The following is a 21,502-nucleotide window of genomic DNA, read 5'->3' on the forward strand; positions in this document are numbered from 1 at the left end:
GAATATTTGAATTGACGGGACCCAAGGCAAACCAAAGCTCTCAATTAAATCACAACTACTTTTGAGATAAACAGTTAAAAAGTAAAGATAGCAAATTTGTAGTCCCACAATTTTGGAGTCGGATTTAATTAGGGGTCAGAATTAAACTGGGAAACTAAATTTATTGAAGCTTATTTTAATTTTCAGTAAGCCAAATTAAAAGGATTGTGAATATTTTCTGAAATTAAAATAAAAAGTGAATTAATAAAAAAAAAACTCAAATGGAAACTAATAAATAAGTGTGCACTATATAAAATGTAGTAGTAACTAATAAATAAGATAAATCTAAGGTCAAGGAATATTTGTATGTGTGTATATATATATATATATATATATATATATATATATATATATATATATATATATATATATATATATATATATATATATAATATTATATATCTATTGTCATTTTCTGCAAAAAGATACTTGAATAAATATAGCTCGTTTAGCAAAGCAAAATATAAGTAAATAATATCCATATTTAAAATTTAGTTGACACCTTCCAAAATTATTACTGAATAATGATTATACGTTGAAGCTACAAAATGCTGTTTGGCTGGTTTGTTAATAACGCTAAAACATATTTTTTAAAAATTGATGGCATGTTTTTAATAGTTTATAAAATAAAACAAATTTGTATTCTACTTAAAATGCTTAACTATTAATTACAAATTCAGATAACTAATAATAGAATAAAACTAAACACTGAAACTCGAAATATATAAAAATGTAATTATCAAAACATTAAACTTGATTTTTAAAAAATATCCTACACATTAAAGAGAAAAGAGAAGGCACAAGAACTCAGTCATGAATAAAATCTACATTGTAAAAATGCTATAGAAATAAAGAGGAATTGAATTAAATTCTTGTTTTAATTGACTCCATTTTCACAAACCGAAAAATGCAAGAGTTGGGAGGTCATCTCTTTTCTACTGTTATACATGGGGGAAGGATGCCGTAAATGTTTAGTTAGTGTGTAAGTCGTAACTTTGTGTCCCTTTAAGTCACAACTAGGCTATGTTTCAACTTACGCACATGTGCAATCGGTCCCTGTAGTATAATGTAAATGTACTCCACTTGCAGAAAAGCACTTTATAAATGTAAGGAAATATTATTATTTTTTATTATTACATGTTATTCATGCCCATTAAAAGTATAGTAGATAATTGCACTGCCATTCACAGATGCACACTTTAAAAGTAGTAGGTCATCCAGGAACTTTTCATGTGCTACTTTATGAATTAGCACACAATACTGAGCTCACATGTTGTTTTTTATTTCCTATTCACATGCAAACCCTGTATGTTTTCATAAGCTATAGTATTACACTCAATAAAATACACTTGAGGGTGGAGCTGACACCACTCACTGCATGTTTAAAATCTATTTTATTAACACATTAAAATACTAAGCCACACATTAAATAAACACACACACACACAAACATATATATTTATATATAAGTATGTGTGTGTCAGAACTTTTAGAATAAAATATTAAAAGTTGACTGACCTCTTTTACAGAGCATTTTTATAACCATCAGTTCAAATGAACTCCACCATAGGTGTTATATAAACTGATTACAACTGGAAACTAAAAAATGTAATTTAGAAATGATTAATAATTCATGTTCTTCAACCACTGTTTTCCCCCATGTTGTTTTAAGCTTTTGTGTGTGTTTAAATTATGTATATGTGTGTGTTTGAGAGTCTAGTAGTCTAAAGCACAGATCAGAGCCACCCCCTGTTTGATCCAGTGCCCCTGGGTACGGTCTGTGGGCAGCTCAACTGCAATTACGTAGTTGGTTGAATGTCCGGTGGTAGATAGAGTTCCTGTTGAAGATAAAACAAAACTTTAGACATCTTTGTTAAAAGAGAAACCAAATTCTTACAATCTTCACAATAACTCCACAGGACAACCCAAGCTCATTCTGAATACATATAGCTAATATACATTTCTGGAGAGCGCCAAATACGTCCCAAGACCCTTCGATTTTTTGCAGGTTTTTTTGCGAATTCACCAGAGGCCGCTGTGTACGCTTTTCGAGATCTCAAATTTCTCTTGCGTGTGCAATTTGTGCCTGCACTTCTTGCGTAAATCAACCAGAGGCCACTGTCCAGTAACTGACAGTAACCCTCCCCTTCACTAAACACAACCGATAGTATTTTCAAAAGCACTGATTGACCTGCCCACCCACTTCCCTAAACCCAACCAATAAGGTTTTCAAAATCACCAACCGCAGTGTTTTGAAAAGCAATCTAGAAAAAGAAAAGCCCTCACCTGATTTTCACCATGTTTTCAGATTTGAAGACATTTCACCGTGTTTTTTTTACTTATTTATTTTATTTTTTGCCTTATGTTTTTGTCTTACCTGTTTTCTGGAACCGGACTCGGTTAGGGACCCGGTAAGCAGTCAGCTGGTAAGCGAGAGAAGGAATGGTGTCATATTGCGTGTATGGTTCATTTTAAAGATGAAATGCAGCCATACGTAGTTTAGGCTACATAATTTGCGATTTCCAGAACCCTATATACTGTAGGTCTACGTTTTCGGAATGAGCCTATGTTAGCACAGGAGGTGGTGGAGTTCTATAGCTCCTATATACATTTCTGGAGATCCCAAATAAATTTTGAATCGCATTTTGTCTTTAAAATGAACGCTGTGGGACGTTATGACACTGTTCTTTTTCATGCTTACCAGGTGACCGGTTACCTCCATATGGGCGGCTTTCCTGCTGTTACCAGTTTGTCCAGGGCTTGTCGCGTACGTTAGAGGATTTGAGACACAGAGTGTAGTTGACCATGACGACAGGGTTTGAGTCTTTTTCCAGAAAGCAGGTAAAACAAAAGCCAAAAAATAAATAAAATAAAATAAACAAGTAAATAACAGGGTGAGAATGTAGTAAAATCTAAAAAACGTGGTAAAAATCAGGTGAGGGCTTTTCTTTTTCTGGATTGCTTGTCCACTGGTCCACTGGTGGATTCGCAAAAACAACCACTACAAAACAACATAATTTGGCATAATCCAGAAATGTACAGGGTTTTGTAAGCAGAATGAGCCTGGGTTGAAAGAATTCCTCCTATCCAACAGAGAAAAATGCTCAATCATGACCAAAATGTCCAGTTATAATTTTCCTCAATCATCATAACATGAAATCTAGAACTCACGTTCATCCAAATGCATACACAATGCATTAATGCTTAAAAGCTTTAATCAATGAATGTTAATGTCATTGACATGTGTAGGAATACTGTTTTCGGAAGGTACATACTAACTGTGAAATATTTAAAATATTAGTTATTTGTGCAAAACTGGATCAGATCAACCTGCCAGATCATCCACTTAAAAAATATCGCAAAACTACCACAATTATTAACTATCTGTGTTTTCTTTTTCTCACAGTTTTGGTTCACAGAGTTCCTACTCTAAGCCAAATGTGAAATTGTCTGACTTTTATGAAGGTAAATCAGTTGCGTAACTCGAGAGCTGACTAAAAAGCTGTGTTTCCATGGCCAATAATGAACAGGAGCTGTTGTTTTGTGCACTTAGTAAAAAAAGACAGCTGCATATGGTATTTTAACCTGTTTACAAGTGGAAATAATAATAAAATGGCACTAAAAAAAGATAAACCAAAGGCACAATGCAAAACAAAGCAACAAAAACATGGTGGAGAAAATGTTAATTTTGATAAATAGAAAGATTTTAAAATGACAAACAAAAACCCCTGATATTCCCAACTTTCAATATCTATAATACTTACTTACTCCCAGGGCCATTTATAGTGAAATTAATATCAAGCCGCTCCATCTTGGTGTTTCGTAACATCTAGCTTTTATAAGGTGAGTTGTTAGCCCAACGCTCAACCTCCAATCTGGAGGACCAGGACACACTGTACACTACGGACAATTTATTTTACCCAATTCACCCACAGTGCATGTCTTTGGACTGTGGGGGAAACCGGAGCACACAATCAAAACCCACGCCAACAGGGGAGAACATGTAAACTCCACACAGAAATGCCAACTGACCCAGCAAGGGCTTGAACCAGTGACCTTCTTGCTGTGAGGTGACAGCGCAACCCACAGCACCACTGTGTCGTCTCCAATATTTATAATAGACCTTTTAATATTCCAGAAATTCCATGACCCGTGGGAACATTGGGTTGAGTTTTGACAAATATTTGAGGTGTTTCACAGTGCACTGCCTCAGCCAGCCAATCAGAGCACTTCTGACTTTTCAGAAGGAGGGGTTTTGAAGAAACTAGAAGTTAAAGGGATTGTTCACCCAAAAAATTAAACTTACCTACTAATTACTCTCCATTTAGTGGTTCAAAACCTTAATGAGTTTCTTTGTTCTGAAAGCTGAAAACATGTAACCATCGACTTCCATAGTAGGAATCACAGATTGGTTACAAGTTTCCGGCTTTCTTTAAAATGTCTTCTTTTGCATTTAACAGAACAAAAAAGGTTCGGGCAGGATTAGAACAAGTAAAGGATGAGCAAATAATGACAGAAGTTTCAGTTTTGAGTGAACTATCCCTTTAATCATAGCAATTAAACTATATGTTAGCAATTAAAATGTAAATCATAATCTAAAACGCAATTATAATGCTTCTTTAACAACAGAACTGCTCACCAGCTCGAGTTAGAGTTTTGTAAATAGGACATAGGTAGACTCCAGACTGAGGGGTTTTGCGGTTGGGAACAGGCACCATCCAGATAACAGCCATCTCTGTGTAGAGCTCTTTGGGCCGAGATTCAGCAAGCTGACCTGTGTCTGCGTCCCAGCGTGCCCCTTCCAGAAACAAACCGTGAATGAAGCAGCCGATGTCAGGCCTCTCAGTAAGCTCTGCTACTGATTCCTTCATCACCTAAAAGAGGAATAAATTGCATATTGTTATAAAAAATATACACATCATGCTATTTAGATAAGAGAACATCCTATTACAATGTCTGACATTCTCAGGTATACTGTACTTCTCAAATATCAAATTTGCTTTCAGAGCTTAATATGGAAACAGGCTTTAAATTGCATTAGGCGACTGTTTAATGCAAGAACGCCTTGCTGTTAAAAGCTGATTATGCACCTTAAAGTCAAAAGCAATGGTGTCAATGGAAACTACAGAGCCTCGGGCAAAGTTCTGCAGGGTTCCTGTGAGGAAAGCCTGGGGAAAGAAGAAGCCACTGATCCAGAATACAGCAGGAATGCCATCCGAGATCCAGTTCTGCAAAAAGCTTATCCGCTGGACTAGATCTGACACCCAAGAGGCCAAAGGCTTAAGGGATGGATATGCCTGGAAAAATATTAAAAGTAGAAATCACATCTAAAATCCTATTCACACCATGAGCGTTAAATATAATCATAACAATAAATGTATTTACGTCCTTATTTTAATTTATGACAAAGAGCAACAAGACATTATAAGCGAAAAGCTGCGCTTTCATTTTGAATGGTGACACTCACAGACATCGTCACCAAGTAGAAATCAGAGGTAAGACTCTCTCACACATAGCCCTTGGCTAGAATTGTGCATTATAGGCTTTACATTATAGAGAGAAATCCCTAATAAACCAAGACTGCAGTTCGGTCAGTTTTCCGAACGGATAAACAGCTCCCGTTTATAGTTTAGCATGCTTTTACTTTCGTATTTGATATGAAACACATATTTACCAGTAGAAATGACATACCGCCTACTCATAATCCTCTCTTCATATAGCCATTTTTGCCTATTATATATCATTAAATATACTGTGATATAGCCAGGCTCGGATAGTTTTGCTTTCTCACTACAATCGATCCGCTCAAGAGTTCATTTCAATCGAGCAGAGACCACCTCATTCAGGCAATCTTGGACAGATTGTTTTGGCGCAGATCAGAGTGTGATTGCTGGATTCACATATGCCAAAACGAACTGGGCTAACTGGGGAAACGCACCAGGTCCAGAAACAAAAGTCTAGGTGTAAAAGCACCATTAATATAACTGATAATCACAGTCAGTGCAGTGAAATAAAAACAACACAAGGATGAAAAACTTGCACTGGATACCTAAGGTATTTTTATTTTTATACTTCATTTTAAAATCCTGGCTTCATTTTAAAATCCCATGTATTTTTTATCATTATTTTTTATTGCATAACCAATTGTTTCTAAGATAGTCCTTAACTTTTATTAATCTTTGAAAAGAGGGCTTAACATCAAGCAGTTGCTTCTCCACAATGTCATCTGTACACTGTAAAAAAAGTCTTGCTGCTTTATTTTATTTTAAATGAATCAAACAACCTTTTCTAGTAATCTCAACATACATAATTTAAACTGACTAAAATATTACGTTAAACTTTGTATAACCTAAAACATTTAGTTGGAACCTGATTAACTTACTAAATTGAGTTAAAGTAACATAAAAAAATTGGTGTCTTGACTTTTTTCTCAGTGAAGCTTTAAATTGCAATAGTATCTGGATGCAACCTTGATGATGCAAGCTGTGCCTACATATCTCAGTGTCAGACACAATGCACTCAATGGAGCTAGTGATGTTACTGTGAGGGGTAGGGTTAGGGCTGGGGTCAAGTAAGCACATTAAAAGCATAGGATGCAGCTCAGATTGCACTGCACCAGGTCTGCATCCAGATCCCTCTCTTAAATTGTGTCCATTTTATGTTTCAATGTATTCTGACCAGGCTGTCAGTGTTTTATTAGCTCTGAAAAGTGATCCCAACAATAATGTTTCTCACACCTTTATCATTGTAGTTGCAGTCTGAACTCTACTGTTGTTGTTTTTATAATTAAAAAAAAAATTCTGTATGTCTTTATTGTTATCATGACAGGTGTGAACGGGCCTAAATAATCATAGGATTATCTAACTTTGTTACATGCATAAATGTGTTTGCATAGTCATTGCAACGGCAACAAAAATTATCAACTCAGAAATTCAGACCATGTCTTGCATGGTTAACATTTGGGAGATTCTTGCCTTGGCCTTCCATATTTCGGGAACAGCATTGATGAACAGACTGTTAGACATCAGCTCCAGTTCAGATGACATAACCACCAAACCCTTCAAAGCCTTCACCAGATCACTGAGACTCTGGGAAATCACTGATAACAGCCTATTATATCTGTGAGAGTGATAGAGAGGGACACTTTTAGAATGCTTAGCAACAAAGTAAGTAGTCTATTTGCTTTTAACAAAACACTACCATTCAAAAAAATCATATTTTCATTCATTCTTTGGTGGATTGAAAGTAAAAAAAAAACATTTATTTGAAAAAGTTTTAAGGGATAGTTCATCCAAAAATGTTAGAAACCAAGTTGTTGACATCTACAGTATATAATGAACAAAAAATACTATGGAAGTCAATGCTGCTTTCCAACATTTTTCATTATCTTGTCTTTTGTGTTCAACTCAAACAGGTTTGTAACAAGCTGAAGGTGAGTAAATGATGATAAAATTTTAATTTTGGGGAGTGAACTATCCCTTTAATTAATTGAATAATTACTTTTGACTTTGCATCAATCTAATGAATTTTTGTTGTATAAAAGGACTAAGGTTTTATGGTAGCGTACATTTTCATACTGAATATGGAACAATAGGATGTGACAAGAGGGAAAACTACCTTATAACCTCCTGAACCAGGACAGTGTTCATAGATTCTTCATACATCACTGGGTATTTATTCATGACCTGCTGTACATTAATAAGATCAGGAATCTTCTCCACAATCCCCTCCACTATTTCCTCTATGATCTGAAATAAATAAATGTAAAAAATACTTCTGTATTAGATACATTCAGACAATATACAGTGCTCAGCATATACAAGTACATCCCTCAGAAATCTGTCATTTAAATTAATATTTTCTATTGGATGCTATACAATATTAAATTTGTGCATTTACATAAGTTTAGTCAGTACTGAAGCCAAATCTGGAGCTGATCTAACAAAATAACTTACGATAATGGTTCAAAAATTAGTAGATTAAATTTATATGTTGGGGGAAAATATTAAATAATATTTTCAAAGATAGAAAAAATCAAGAGAAACAAAAAATAAATACAATTTTGTTGAAATGTTGTTTGTAATTTTCTTTTGCAATATTTAGCATGAATTTAAATGTATTATCTTTCCATTTCTAAAGATGTTCAGTGACTAAAATATTATTCTAATAAATATATCTGTTTAATAAATCTGTTTTGTTCAAATGCACCAATATATATTACCCATATTCATTAAGAAATGGGTCAAAATAGTATTATTCAAATTGGGGTGTACTCAATTATACTGAGCATTGTAGACACATTCACATACCTGCCAACACTCCCATTTTTCCCGGAAGTCTCCCGTATTTCAGACCCATCTCCCGTATTGTTCTGTCTCCCAGAAAACTCTCAAAAATTCCCCAACAGCCACCCCCCCACACACACACCAGCTCCCCAGCACTTCAATTTGCGCACTCCCCCATCCCCCCACTCGCTTTTCACTTCGTTCACCCGCTCACCCGACCTGAACCAGCCCTGAGTTCTTTTAAAAATATTTTTACAAGTGCTTTTTAATTGAGAGATTTTTTGACAGTATTTAACATTTTGCTATTTATTTAGCAAAATACTACTAGTATTGAACCTAAAGTGCATTTTAAAGGTTTAACTAAATTATGTTAACTAGGAAGGTTATGATAATTAGACAAGCCATTGGACAACAGTGGTTTGTTCTGAATTGAAAAAAGTAATTTCTTAAGAGGGATCATCGTTTTGACATTTTAAAAATAAATAAAAGCAAAAACATATATATTAAAAACTATTTTGATTCCAGCCAAACTAAAAGAAATATATTTCAAAATAATTATATGAAATACTGTGAAAATTTTCTTGCTCTGTTAAACATCAATTGGGAAATATTTAAAAAAGAAAAGAAATGTCACAGGAGGACTAATAATTTTGCTTCATATGTATATTCAACACATTTAACAGTTGTTTTTTTCTGGTGGAAATGAATGCTTTTTCAAGATTCTTATTAAGTAAAAAAAAGTTATTTAAATGTATTAATGCTGAATAAACCAAAAAAGAAACTTTACGTATTTTTACAGACAGAACTTTTACTGATCCCAAACAGGGCTCAACAATAAGGACTGCCCGGTGGCCCAGGCCAGTGTGAAAGACACTCGGGACAGTAGACAGGATTTTTTTTTTGTAACCTGGTAACAACCCATACAGAGAAAATATGGCAACATGGCGACAAAATTAAACAATGAGGCTAAAAAAAAACGTTTTTTTCTAAAGTCTTAGAAGCAGACAACTACATGGGAACAAAATTAAGAAACTGAAAAAAACAAAAAAACAAAACAGTTGTCAGTTTGGCAAGCCATTTTTATAAAAGATTATTTAGAATTGCATTAAAATACCAGCACATTTTTCATACTGCTCTTTCATTTGCATAAAATCTTGAATTTTGCTCATTATACATTTATTAACATATTTAAAATGTTTAAATTCTAGATTCACAGGCATAATTTTGCCATTATTTAAAATACGTGGCTAAGAAATAGCAATTAACTTTTTAGTTTTTTTTGGTGGGGCCAGTGAAAATTTTGGCAGGGCAAGTAAAAATCTCAACCAATGGCCTGATCGGACCCGTATAAAAAATCCTTAGCGTTGAACCCTGCCAAACCTTTGAAACTCTCAGGGTGTCGAATTCCCATAAATGTATGTGGCTTCAATATGAAACAAACCTCCTCTCTGGATTTGCCTCCGCTGGCTGCGACTCTTGGCTGGAGCTTCACTAAAGTTCCCAGCAGAGCAAATGTCTCATTTTGTGCAAAGCTAATGTTGGCGTTGTCATGGAGGCCAAAGATCTCCGGCGAGTCGTTAATTGGTAGCCCACGAAAATATGTCAAATAACCCTGCACAAAAAAGTTGCAAAACTTTAGAAACAAGAGAACATAAGATAAACTGAGACTGTGGAGAAAGAAGCTCCTAATGCTGATCTGAGGTTACATAATTCAGTAAGATGAATAGGGTAAATGCAATGAACTACTAGCTCTTACCATTCTTTTCCATTTCATTAACTATAATTCAGAATTTCATAGTTTTCTTGAAGATCCCGAGAAATTAAATAAAGTAATATAGATGTTAGTTTCAGTCTTGTTAGTTTTAAAAATATCTATAAGCTAGTCAAGCAGCCATTGATTTCCATGGTATGTTTTCTTCATACTACCCTAGTAGCAAAGAATTCTGGCCCAGATTTGGCATAAAGCTGGCACAGCAGGCATTCATCCGGCACTGGCATACAGCATGTGGGCCAAACATGGCCCGGGTTTGGCAGAGGTGGCACCGTCTTTAAGGCGGCACACAAGATTTGGGCCAGATGAAAAATGTAGTATTTGGCCCAGATTTTAAAATTTGATAAGTGGGCCATGTGAGTTTGCCAGTCTTGACCCACATTTAAAATACAATAAAATCATTTTTGAGTAAAGAAAAAAAATTCTACCAATCAGGTCACTTTGAGAAAAAGAGTGCCCATAGTGTGCCTAAAGCGCATCACTCCATGGGTTTATCAATTTCATTGCAATCGTGACACACCAACCTATCTGGCCCAGTTCAGGCCCAGTTATGAGTTATTAACTTGGCTGAGACTTGGCCCAGATATGGTCCGTGTTTGGCCCTTGTCTGGAAGCCAGATTTGGTTCAGTCATGTACCGTAATTCACTGCGGCATGTGGGCCAAGCAAAACCTGATTGTGTGGGCCAGAGCTGGGCCAGAGAAATTTTGCTATGTGGGTAGTAAGCACTGATATTTACATTAGATGTCACCTACATGTTGTTGTCTATTGGAAGGAATGCATCAATAGAGCCGCCATTTTAGGACAGGGTAACGCTCCTTTGAAATGAATGTGTGACTAAGGTGCAGTGGAGGACTGTGGCCATGCAGAGCCAGAGATATATACACACATTTTCCTAGTAGTTTTCCTAGTGGTCAGTATGCAAATACATTTTTAAATTACGAAAATTATATTTTTGCATCACTTTTCTACAGCAATGGATGAGTGACCGCACGGGTATTGCTGAGAAAGAGCGTGTGCTTGTGTGCATGGAAATGTATAATCCCTCCCTGCTAAATTTGATCTAATCTGTGTCCTGAAACACACCCCCTCTCTCGCTTTCAGTTCTCTTTTTAATAAAGTGAGCATTTGTTTGTGAATGAATCTCCGTTATGAACGACTCGTTCACTTTGCCAACAGTAATACATGTTTCTGGCACCGCAGCATCTTGTTGTCATATTTCTTTTTCATTGTTTGCTTACTTTATTAAAAAAAACTAGCATAAGTTCAGTATTTAGTGCGAGTTGGTGCTACTTTCTCTTAAGCCGCCTTTCCACTGCACACGACAAATGAAAAAATGAAAAAGTGACAGACCGGAAGTCATTCATTTACAATTGAGAGCAGTCCGGGAGCTGCGTTGAGTTCCGATCATCTCTGTATGCGGAAAATTCAGATCCGAATTGAGCTGCGGATCCGTTGAAATATTTGGCCGGATATGTATTCCAGTGTTGTCCAAGCAGGTCTGTGCGCGCGAGATGAGAAATAGGAGTTTATTTGGTTATTTTTTGAATTATAAAAAGTCTATATTAAAGAAAAACATTTATGTGCATAAATGTAAGTGTATGTGATTATGTAAGTGTAAGAAAGTAATAAAAATATATATTTTTTATGTTGTCTCCACATTCCCTCCAATATTTTAGCGGTCTATGAGTTTCTAGTATTCATTCATCTATTAAACTATGTAAACGCTCAGAGAATAAAGGCTATTTCTTTTGCAGTTCTTTATTTTTGGACGCTTTGAGAATCAGCTTCTCCCCCATGGTGCACGACAACACTGAAAATACTGTGCGGCTGCCACAAGGGGGCGTATTCCGACAGTCGTGTCTAAATGTCGTGTGCAGTGGAAAGGCGGCTTTTTGGTCAGTGCAGTAAGAGATTGATTTATCATTATTAACGCTACTTATTTAGCACAAAAGTTTACAACTTACAAAAATGTAAAAAACAAAATCTTACCTATGAAATGTTCTGCCTTTGTGGTTTGTTTTCTTTGTTTGCTCTATACTACACCCGTACACAGCGCTTAAGTCCAGCATCTTCCAATTGGCACACTGTCTTGACTAGTGCGGTTGAATGACATTTGTGCTGGGAGCACTGTACAAATGTGGCGGCGCTATTGATGCATGCTCAGGGACCGTATGCGATATCTAGTGTATATATCTATGCATACTATGGATGTCAATGGCTGCTTTGTCAAACATTCTTCAGAATATCTTGTTTTGTGTTTAACAAAAGCGAAACATACGTTCAGAACAACTTGAGTGTGACTAAACAATGAGGAAGTTTTCATTTTTGGGTGAACTATCCCTTTAAGAAACATGAGTTCAGGACCTTGACGTTGTTGTCTGTGGGGATTTGTCTATAGTCTCCAGAAGGAGAGTAAATGTGATGAGGGCTCAGGACAATGGGCTGGTAGAAATCCTCCAGGATGTTTAGGATACAGCGTCGATCCCAGTTATCCGTCACACGACCGCCGTAGTTAATTTCCCCCGCTGTATACTTCAACACCTGAATATATAGGGAGAACGAGAAAAATGAAAACAAGATCAGAAAGATTTATGAGTGCCTCTTCCTTTATACCTCATGAAAAAATGAACACCACCTAATATAGACTTTCAGATGCTCTGTAAATGCTTAAAATGGCATGTTTATAGTCACATGCTTAATCAAAGGAAGGGAGAAAAGGAAACTGTGTGTGGTAACAGGCGAATGTCTGGTTTTGCCTTGTATGGGATGTCCTGATACTCATCCAGGAACATTTTCAGCTGGCTGATGCAGATGTTCAGGTCCCCATCTGTAAACTCATATGGAATGTTAAATCCTAATGGGCCGAATTTCCTGCGCTCAATGGCATTTCCATGGAAAAGGCACAGAGACAGGAGGAGAGATTTAAACTCGGCTGTCTGTCAAAATAAAGACAGAGAGAAAGAAAAAAAAAATGAAAATAAATAAATAATCTATATAACTAAATATAAATACAATATATTATGTAGTCAAAATATAGACTTTTTTGGAATTAAATTTATATTATTATTTAGCAAACTTGTATTTAATTGATCAAAAGTGACAGAAAAGACATTTAGAATGTAAAAAAATAATTAAAATATTAATATTAATAATATTATTAATAATATATATATATATATATATATATATATATATATATATATATATATATATATATATATACACACACACACACACACACACACACACATTTTGTATATAATATATTTTATTTTATTATTATTATTATTTTATTATTATTATTATTATTATTATTATTATTATTATTATTATTATGTTAATGCTGATGATTCATTGAGAATTATTCTAACATTAGCTTTCATAACTTAATAGTTTTGTGGCAACCATGATACCTTTATTTTAGAATATTAAAAAAAACAAAAACAAAAACAAATAAATTTAACATCAGAATAATAATAATAATAATAATAATAATAATAACAGTAGTACTATTAATATTGATATAAATAACAATAATAATAATAATAACAATAATAATAATAAAATATATTTGAGAATAGATAATATAACAAGAACAGTGATTTTAGATCTTAATACAGCATTTTATAATATTACTGTTTTACTTTTCAGTTTTGATCAAATAAATGTAACCTTAGTGAGCAGAAGAGACTTCTTTCAAAAACAAGCAAACAAAAACATCTTACTGACCCCAAACCTGTGAACAGCACTTTAAATGTGTTAAAATCTTAATATGACAGTAAATACTTTCCCAACATATAAAGGCAAAATGTAATCTTTTTGAAAATATTCTTCATTTTAATCTGAACCTTAGTGCAGGAAGTGATGAAATCTTCAGTAACGCTGGCATAGGTCTTCAGGAGATTGGCTTTAATGCCTCGCGGCGGCTCTATGGTCATCTTGGAGCCATTCTGCAGGATGGACACGGGAAACTTGTTGCTTGGCAGACTAGTGAGCCAAAGCCGGAAGTCCCGATGAACCTACAGCAAAAATTTCAGAATTGAATTGATATAATAAAAAATTCATAGTTTTACGTAGACAAACAGTCAATAATAAAAAAAAAAGCTAGTTTTGTCAAACTTTGTCAGGATCGATGTTTTCGATGAGTCTCTCCAGAGATGGCATCCAGCTGGGAGCAAGATGGCAGTTTTGGAAGAAAACCCATTTGCCTTTCTCCATGGCACTGTGCATCATGACCTCAGCACTGGGACCCTGATATATAAAAATGCTGTCAGAGTTATATATAATTATACACAAATATTATAGGGCCAGATTTACAGCTTGAGAAACCCTTTTTTGCATAAAAAATACTGTACAGATTTAAAGGAAGTCAGAGAGTGAAATTGTGAAATGTAGAGCATTTGTAGAAGTTTCTGCTTCAGATGCAAAATTTACAGAATGTTAGTGTTTTAGTAAATCATGCAAAGTGAATTACTAATCACTAATCAGTACTTGTTTCACTATTTAATGATAAAAAAATGAGTTGTTAACCTATTTTGCACAAAGAATGACAGCATGTGGTAGAAGAGATAAATTTCTTCACTTGTGTTCATTTATTTGTAGTGCCAAAAGGCAAAAATATCCAAACATAAAGATAAACATGACACAATATTTTTTGATTTGCTCTGCTTTTAGTAGATTGTGTTAGTCTTTATGGTCATATTGATGCATCTGTATTATTTACAGCGGGGAAAATAAGTATTGAACAAGTAACCATTTTTCTCAGAAAACGTATTTCTTAAGGTGCCGTTGACTTGACATTTTTACCAGATGTTGGTAACAACCAAAGAAATCCATACAGTATATGCAAAGAAAACAAATCTAATTAGTTTACAAATTAAGTTATGCTTAATGAAATGAATTGGTGAAGGGAGGAAGTGTTAAACACATGAAGAAAAGGAGGTGTAGAAAGCCCAGACTGCAGCTGAAATCTCTCAGTAGTTCTTCAGCAACCCTCTGCCCTTCCTCATTGTAAACGAATATTAGCTGCTTCAGTTTAACATCTACATTAGCAGGATTGTCATAGTCGATATGACACTGACAACGGAAGTGCGGATCCAAATGCAGGTTTATTAGAGAGGTCAAGTAAGCAGTGGTCAACATAGGGGCAAACAGATGTTTACAAGCAATCCAGAGTCATAGTCAGATACACAAGCAGATGATCAGAGGAAGGCAGCAGACAATGATAGGGTTAAAACAAGGCAAAACAAGACAAAGGAAATGCATTGTAATGTCACAAATAGTAAACAAGACTCAGCAACTAGAGTGTGTGGTGCATGACTGGGTCTTGTAGTCCATGAAATTGTGGATATGTAGTCCATTAGCGATCAGTGTATATACCAGCGATCTGCTCAGGCTGGATAACTGGTGACCGTGACAAGGATGAATAAGATGAAAGCAGGGTGGACATTTAGAAAGACAATGATCCACAACACAGACAAGGAAACTCAAGCTGTAGAATGGCCCAGTCAATCACCTGACTTTAATCCAATTTAAAATACAAATTAAAGATCAGATTTGACAAACGAGACCCATAGAACCATCAAGATTTTTACACAGCGTTGAAAACTAACACCTGAGCAATGCATGTGACTTCCATGTCAACAGCTCCTTTAGTAATATTATCAGGAAAAAACATGACATGTTCAATACTTATTTTCCCCTCCTTAAGTTGAAATCACTGCTTGAAATGGATGCAATTTCAGTCATACACTAATTTGCTGTTTATCAAACCTTGCCTATAGTGTCTCTGTTAAAATACATGCACTAAAGACTAGTCCTTATAAAGTCATGAACTTTTAAAGTAAATACATTTTAAATTGACATCATGAAATTAGTGTAATGTTGAAACTGCCTGTTCTATGGTTGAAGTGAGACTGCAGAACAGCCATGTCACAGTTCTATAGTAGGTGGTAAAGAACACTGTAGCCTTTATATAGAAACATAATTAGCACTAGGGTGGGAAGTCATCTTTTAATAGCATTCGTCTAGTGAAAAATGTAGAGTATCTCAGGCTTCAAAGGTTGAAGGGTGAATACTTTGAATGGACTAAAAGGGCATATACTATAGGACACATCAAAAAACTGCATTTTTTGTTTGTGTTTGTGCTTGTGTAAGTTTTGGTTTTGCATGTTTGTTTATGTTCTGACCTGGCCTTGGCCGAGGGAAATTGCGTTCATCTTCTTTGAAAACTTCATGATCTCTGCAAACTTATAGAGGTCGGCAGCAGGATCGGTTCCGGGAGAAAGCACGAAAATGAGAGGTGTGGAGGGAGACGACTCTTTAAACACCACAGACAGGTCTGATGTCTAAAGAAACATGTTGGAACGAGAGGCAAATTATGACCAAAAAACAGTGAGTCACAGAGGAAAACATCATTAGTATGACTCAAAAATATGCTAATTTCTGCTAAAGGGCGAATTAAAATTGTGTCTTTAACCTCTGCTTATTAAACGTTACAGTGCTAAGTTCTTACATAAACAATGTGTTGTTGTTCTTTGTTTAAGCAATATAAAAATGCTATGATGATATGTGGTGTTTTTTCCTCAATTTCTGTTTAACTAACAGAAGATTTTTTTTCAACACATTTCTATTTTAACAGTTTTAATGACTTATTTCTAATAGCTGATTTCTTTTATCTTTTTCATGATGACAGTAAATAATATTTTACTAGCTATTATTCAAGATACTAATATTCAGCTTAAAGATTAATTGGATTATTTAGGAAAGTTAGGGTATTTAGGCAAATACTTGTATAATGATGATTTGTTCTGTAGACTATCAAAAAAAACATTGCTTAAGGGGGCTAAAAATATTGCCCTTAAAAATGGTTTTAAAAAAAATTAAAAACTGCTTTTATTCTAGCCGAAATAAAACAAATAAGACTTTCTCCAGAATAAAAATATTAAAGGAAATACTGTGAAAAATCCTGGTAAACATAATTTCGGAAATATTTTTAAAAAAGAATTCACAGGAGGACTAAAAATAATATAATAATAATTGTATGTGTGGGTACCTGGGGTTCAATGAAACGCTGACCCAGCTGTGATGACACAAAGTCCTGCAGGCCGTGAGTGAGCCGGTCAGCTCGCAGACAGCGCAGAATTAACAGCTTCTGGAATGAGTCTAATTGGCTTTCCCATTCACCTGGAAGAGGCTCTCTGTTCACACATATAAACATGTAAATACATTACTTTTGTCACGATCACCAGCGATCTAAACCTCATAGATCACTGGAGAAGATTCACTTTCACTCGAACTACAGTTTTGCCACCGTATGAACTACAACTCCCTTCAGGCACTTCATACACACACCTGTTTTGGTTCTCAGTTGATTACACACACAGCTGGGAGCTACTTGAGACTGTTTACATGGACTATATAAACAGTACACACACACAGACATTGCTGAGTCGTGTTTGGTTTAGACTGTGTAACATTACGAAGCGTTTCCTGGTTTAGTCTCTCTATGTTTTGACTTTCACCTTGTTTTATTGTTTATCCTGCCTGTCTAATGTACCACCTGCCTGTTACCTGACCCTACTTCTGGATTTCCTTGTTTGTACCGGCTTCCTTGTATCTTGTTTGCTCCTCTATTTGACCATTGCCTGTCTTCAACTCTAAATAAAGCTGCATCTGGATCCTCTCTCCAATGTCACCTGACTCCCTTGTGGTTACAACTTTATTGCAATATAAATTATATATTGCTTTTATATTTAATGACGTTCATTCACAGAATGCAAGTTTCTGGAGGGCATATAAATCTGCAGGAGTGAGAGCAAATAAGAAGAAGCAAAGCCAGAAGTCACTTTGAAAGCAAACATCAGAGCTTTGAATTTGATGCGAGCAGCAACTGGCAGCCAGTGCAAACGGATGAGTAGCAAAGTGGCATGTGCTCTTTTAGGTTCATTAAAGACCACTCGTGCTGCTGCATTCTGAAGCAGCTGAAGAGGTTTAATAGAGTTAGCTGCAAGCCCGGCTAGTAGAGAGTTGCAATGGTCCAGTCTGGAAAGAACAAGAGCTTGAACAAGGAGTTGGGCTGCATGTTCAGATAAGTAGGGTTGGACCTTTCTGATGTTATAGAGTGCAAATCTGCAAGATCGAGCAGTTCTAGAAATGTGGTCAGAGAAGTTTAGTTGGTCATCAATCGTTACTCCAAGGCTTTTCACCATTTTGGATACAGTAATGTAAGAGACCATCCTCAGACTATCCTAATTACAGTAGGTTAATTAGGTTAATTATGCAAGTTAGGCTAATTAGGCAAGTCATTGTATAACAATGGTTTGTTCTGTAGGCCACTTCTTTCTATTATGAAACGTTGATCCTTGAAACATGAAGACATTAAATGTTTACAAACAGCAACATTATGCACTAAAGAAAATGTAATTTTCCTCTAAAAAAGCATAATCACGTCATATTTGTGGCTACCTGTGTGGCTGGCTGCTGTCAAATATACTCTTGAAGGCAGACTCGTGTTTGGAGAAACTTTGTGGCAGGTTACTGAAGCTGGGCAAGGCACTTAATGCCAGTATATCCTGCCAGGCCCTCGTGGATAGCCAGTTTGGAGCAGGATTAGGAGTTTGTTGCTGTGTTTGACCTCCAGATAACATGTATCTCCACTCAGCCTGTACACACAGACATATATAAACTCACATCCTTTCATCATCACTAAAAACCTGACCATGATATGGCGAAACAGTTGACTGTTCATTTGCCTCAATCAAACAAAAGCTCTTGGGTTTATAGTGAAATAAACACTAGCATTATTAAAAGCAGCTTGAGTGCTAAAGATCAAAGCAAATGGAGACAGAATTCACTTAACAAGCTTTTTAAAGGAGATTGTGAGGTAATCTCTTATAAACATTGTCAGTAAATATTTGCTGAATCAAAAAATGAGGTTAAAGACTTTTTTTACACTAACCATATCAATCTTGCTGTCATTGGTCAGGATTCTGGCACACAGGAGGAAGGCAAACATCAGCTTGTGTTTTTCAAAAAGGCTGCGGCAAACATTACTGTACAAGCTGAAGGTGAAGAACTCATTTATGTTCAAAATACGCTCTATCACGGTATCTGTAGCAAGAGAAGTCAAGACATTGGATACAGAAAAATAAACAAATAAATATATAAAGTCAATAAATATTTTACACTTTTTATAAACTATCACAAGCTGAGTTTCCAACCTATATGAAGCAAATCTTTTCAAAGTTTCCATTAAGTTGTAAGAGCGGGCTGATTAGTATTGGTAACCTACCGTAGTAACCAGCAGTAAGCAAGGCAAGTATAATGGAAACATGTGGGTGTAATGTTTGCTATGTCAGTATTTATTCTGAAGTCTAAAACCACTTCAAGGAAGTATAAAAATGTTTATGCAAATTAAGTGATTTTTATTTGGAATTTGGAGTTTCCATCACATGCAATACTACAAAATGGGCATTAACTCAGGGTGGTGGAAACTCAGCTACTGTAAAAGTCAAAAATTTCTACAAAATAAATATTTTTAAATAAGGCAAGCTAGCAGTAAAATGAGCTAAAACAACTATAAAATTTCTTCTTTCTTCAGATAATTAACCTTTGTGCGCGGTTAAAATTTACTACCCTTTTGTTTTGTTAGGGATGAAAACATCCACTAAATTAAACCGCTGTAAAAATCATCAGATTCATATTTCTTTCAAATTCTTTTGCAGAAATTTGTTAATAAACCTCAGTCCAGATCTACACTACTAAAAGTTTTTCAAAATTACAGGATTTTAACTCTTTCATTTCCAATTTCACAAATGATGTCACTGATTTGGTGAAGAAACACACAAAATGACGTATTTTCAATATATGAAGTAATTGTGGACTGCCTTTTTTTACCTTCTTTTTTACCTTCTTTTTTACCGTCTTGGACATGTGAACGACATTGGCTTTGATGCAGTGTTAAATTTAAAATTTTTCTCCCTAATTTACTGTTGTTTGGCTGTTTTTGCCCCATTGACTTCCATTATAACCACATTTATTTTTTGGTGCATAAATACACAGTCTTTGTTTTTATTTACTCAATGTAGTTCTGAGAGCTGAGATGCAAATTTTGAACAGACAGATCAAGGTAAGTGCGTAAAGGTCACGCTCACACACTCACAGACACACATAAACACTTTACTTTATTTGCTGTTATACTCCGTATAAATTCCAGACACTAAGCTTTTTTTTTCTGCACAGCCCTATCTAAATGGTTTATGGTGACAACTGATGATCAACAGTAAAAATAACAAATTTGACCTCTTCCCAACAGGGAAAACCACCATCAATCAAAAATGCAAGATTATATGGTGTCATGGTTTTGCAATCAACATAATGTGGTTATAATGGAAGTCAATAGGGCAAAAACAGCTACCAACAGTAAATTAGGAAGAAAAAGCAAAGCAATGCATCAAAGGCAATGTTGTTTCACATGTCCAAGACTTTGATAAAAAGTGCAAAAAATCCAGTCCACAATTACTATATATTGAAAATGTGCCCTTTTGAGTGTTTTTTTTTCACCAAATTAGTGACATAATTTATGAATTTGGCAATAAGAGTTAAAATCCTGTAATTTTCTAAACTATTAAGTTGTTTGATCAGGACTGAGGTTACATAACAGTACTTAAGGGTTAAGTTTTTTATTTTTATTTTTTATCTATCCAATATCCACAACACTTTACAACAAGGTTGTCTTAGTTAATGTATTTACTAAAAAAACAACAACAACAAGCAATACATTTATTACAGTATTTACTCGTCTTCGTTAACGATAGTTGTTCATTGTTAGTTCATGTTAAAGTAAATGTTTAATAAATAATAATAATAATAATAACTATGAATATTAAATACTGTACAAGTATTGTTCATGATTAGTTCATATTAGTAAATGCATTAACAAACATTAACTAATGCAAACTTATTGTAAAGTGTGACCCATTTTTCAATATATTTTGTGAATAAATTATTATTTATAAAAATATTTTTGTTTATAAACTACAAAATAGGAGGCCTTTGAACTACTGTTTTTTTTTAACCAGTTCTTACCAATATATGAAATATAAGTGTATGTTCTCTACCTGCTTGCTTTGAGTTGACAATGCCACCCATGAAAATACCCAGGAACCACTCCAGAGAGTACTGGTACATGGGATCCACGTTTGACAGATCCGACACACAGAAGAAGAGGATCTGGGCTCTGACGGCCACTGGGACGTATTCTAGACGTGTGGCATCAATGTCCCTCTCCGTTGCCTCAGCTGCAGTCACTTTAGCCTAGTGGTTTAAAAAACGTATTAGATTTATATAATAGATGATTTATTGAAATGATGAATTTTCCATAGTGTATGAGTGTGTGTGTGGGT

At 35.1% G+C, this 21,502-nt stretch overlaps 1 protein-coding gene across 3 annotated transcripts in view; it reads right to left on the minus strand.

The window, feature by feature from the left end:
* Positions 1–1,414: 1,414 nt before the first annotated feature.
* Positions 1,415–21,502, minus strand: part of dnah1 (dynein, axonemal, heavy chain 1) — an 88,635-nt gene continuing 68,547 nt past the window's right edge. For all 3 annotated transcript variants that reach the window (XM_087273959.1, XM_087273957.1, XM_087273958.1), the window contains 15 exons: positions 21,218–21,413; positions 19,057–19,208; positions 18,564–18,760; positions 17,152–17,296; positions 16,286–16,444; positions 14,217–14,348; positions 13,946–14,116; positions 12,854–13,033; positions 12,462–12,638; positions 9,766–9,936; positions 7,657–7,787; positions 7,014–7,158; positions 5,130–5,336; positions 4,679–4,913; positions 1,415–1,877 (listed from right to left, as the gene is read on the minus strand). In XM_087273959.1, the coding sequence (XP_087130085.1) occupies positions 1,756–1,877; positions 4,679–4,913; positions 5,130–5,336; positions 7,014–7,158; positions 7,657–7,787; positions 9,766–9,936; positions 12,462–12,638; positions 12,854–13,033; positions 13,946–14,116; positions 14,217–14,348; positions 16,286–16,444; positions 17,152–17,296; positions 18,564–18,760; positions 19,057–19,208; positions 21,218–21,413 (2,520 nt within the window). In that variant the 3' untranslated portion in view covers positions 1,415–1,755. The remainder of the gene's footprint in view (positions 1,878–4,678; positions 4,914–5,129; positions 5,337–7,013; positions 7,159–7,656; positions 7,788–9,765; positions 9,937–12,461; positions 12,639–12,853; positions 13,034–13,945; positions 14,117–14,216; positions 14,349–16,285; positions 16,445–17,151; positions 17,297–18,563; positions 18,761–19,056; positions 19,209–21,217; positions 21,414–21,502) is intronic.

The sequence above is a fragment of the Danio rerio genome, chromosome 11 (genome assembly GCF_052040795.2).
Source record: "Danio rerio strain M-AB ecotype USA chromosome 11, GRCz13ab, whole genome shotgun sequence".
Lineage (NCBI taxonomy): Eukaryota > Metazoa > Chordata > Actinopteri > Cypriniformes > Danionidae > Danio > Danio rerio.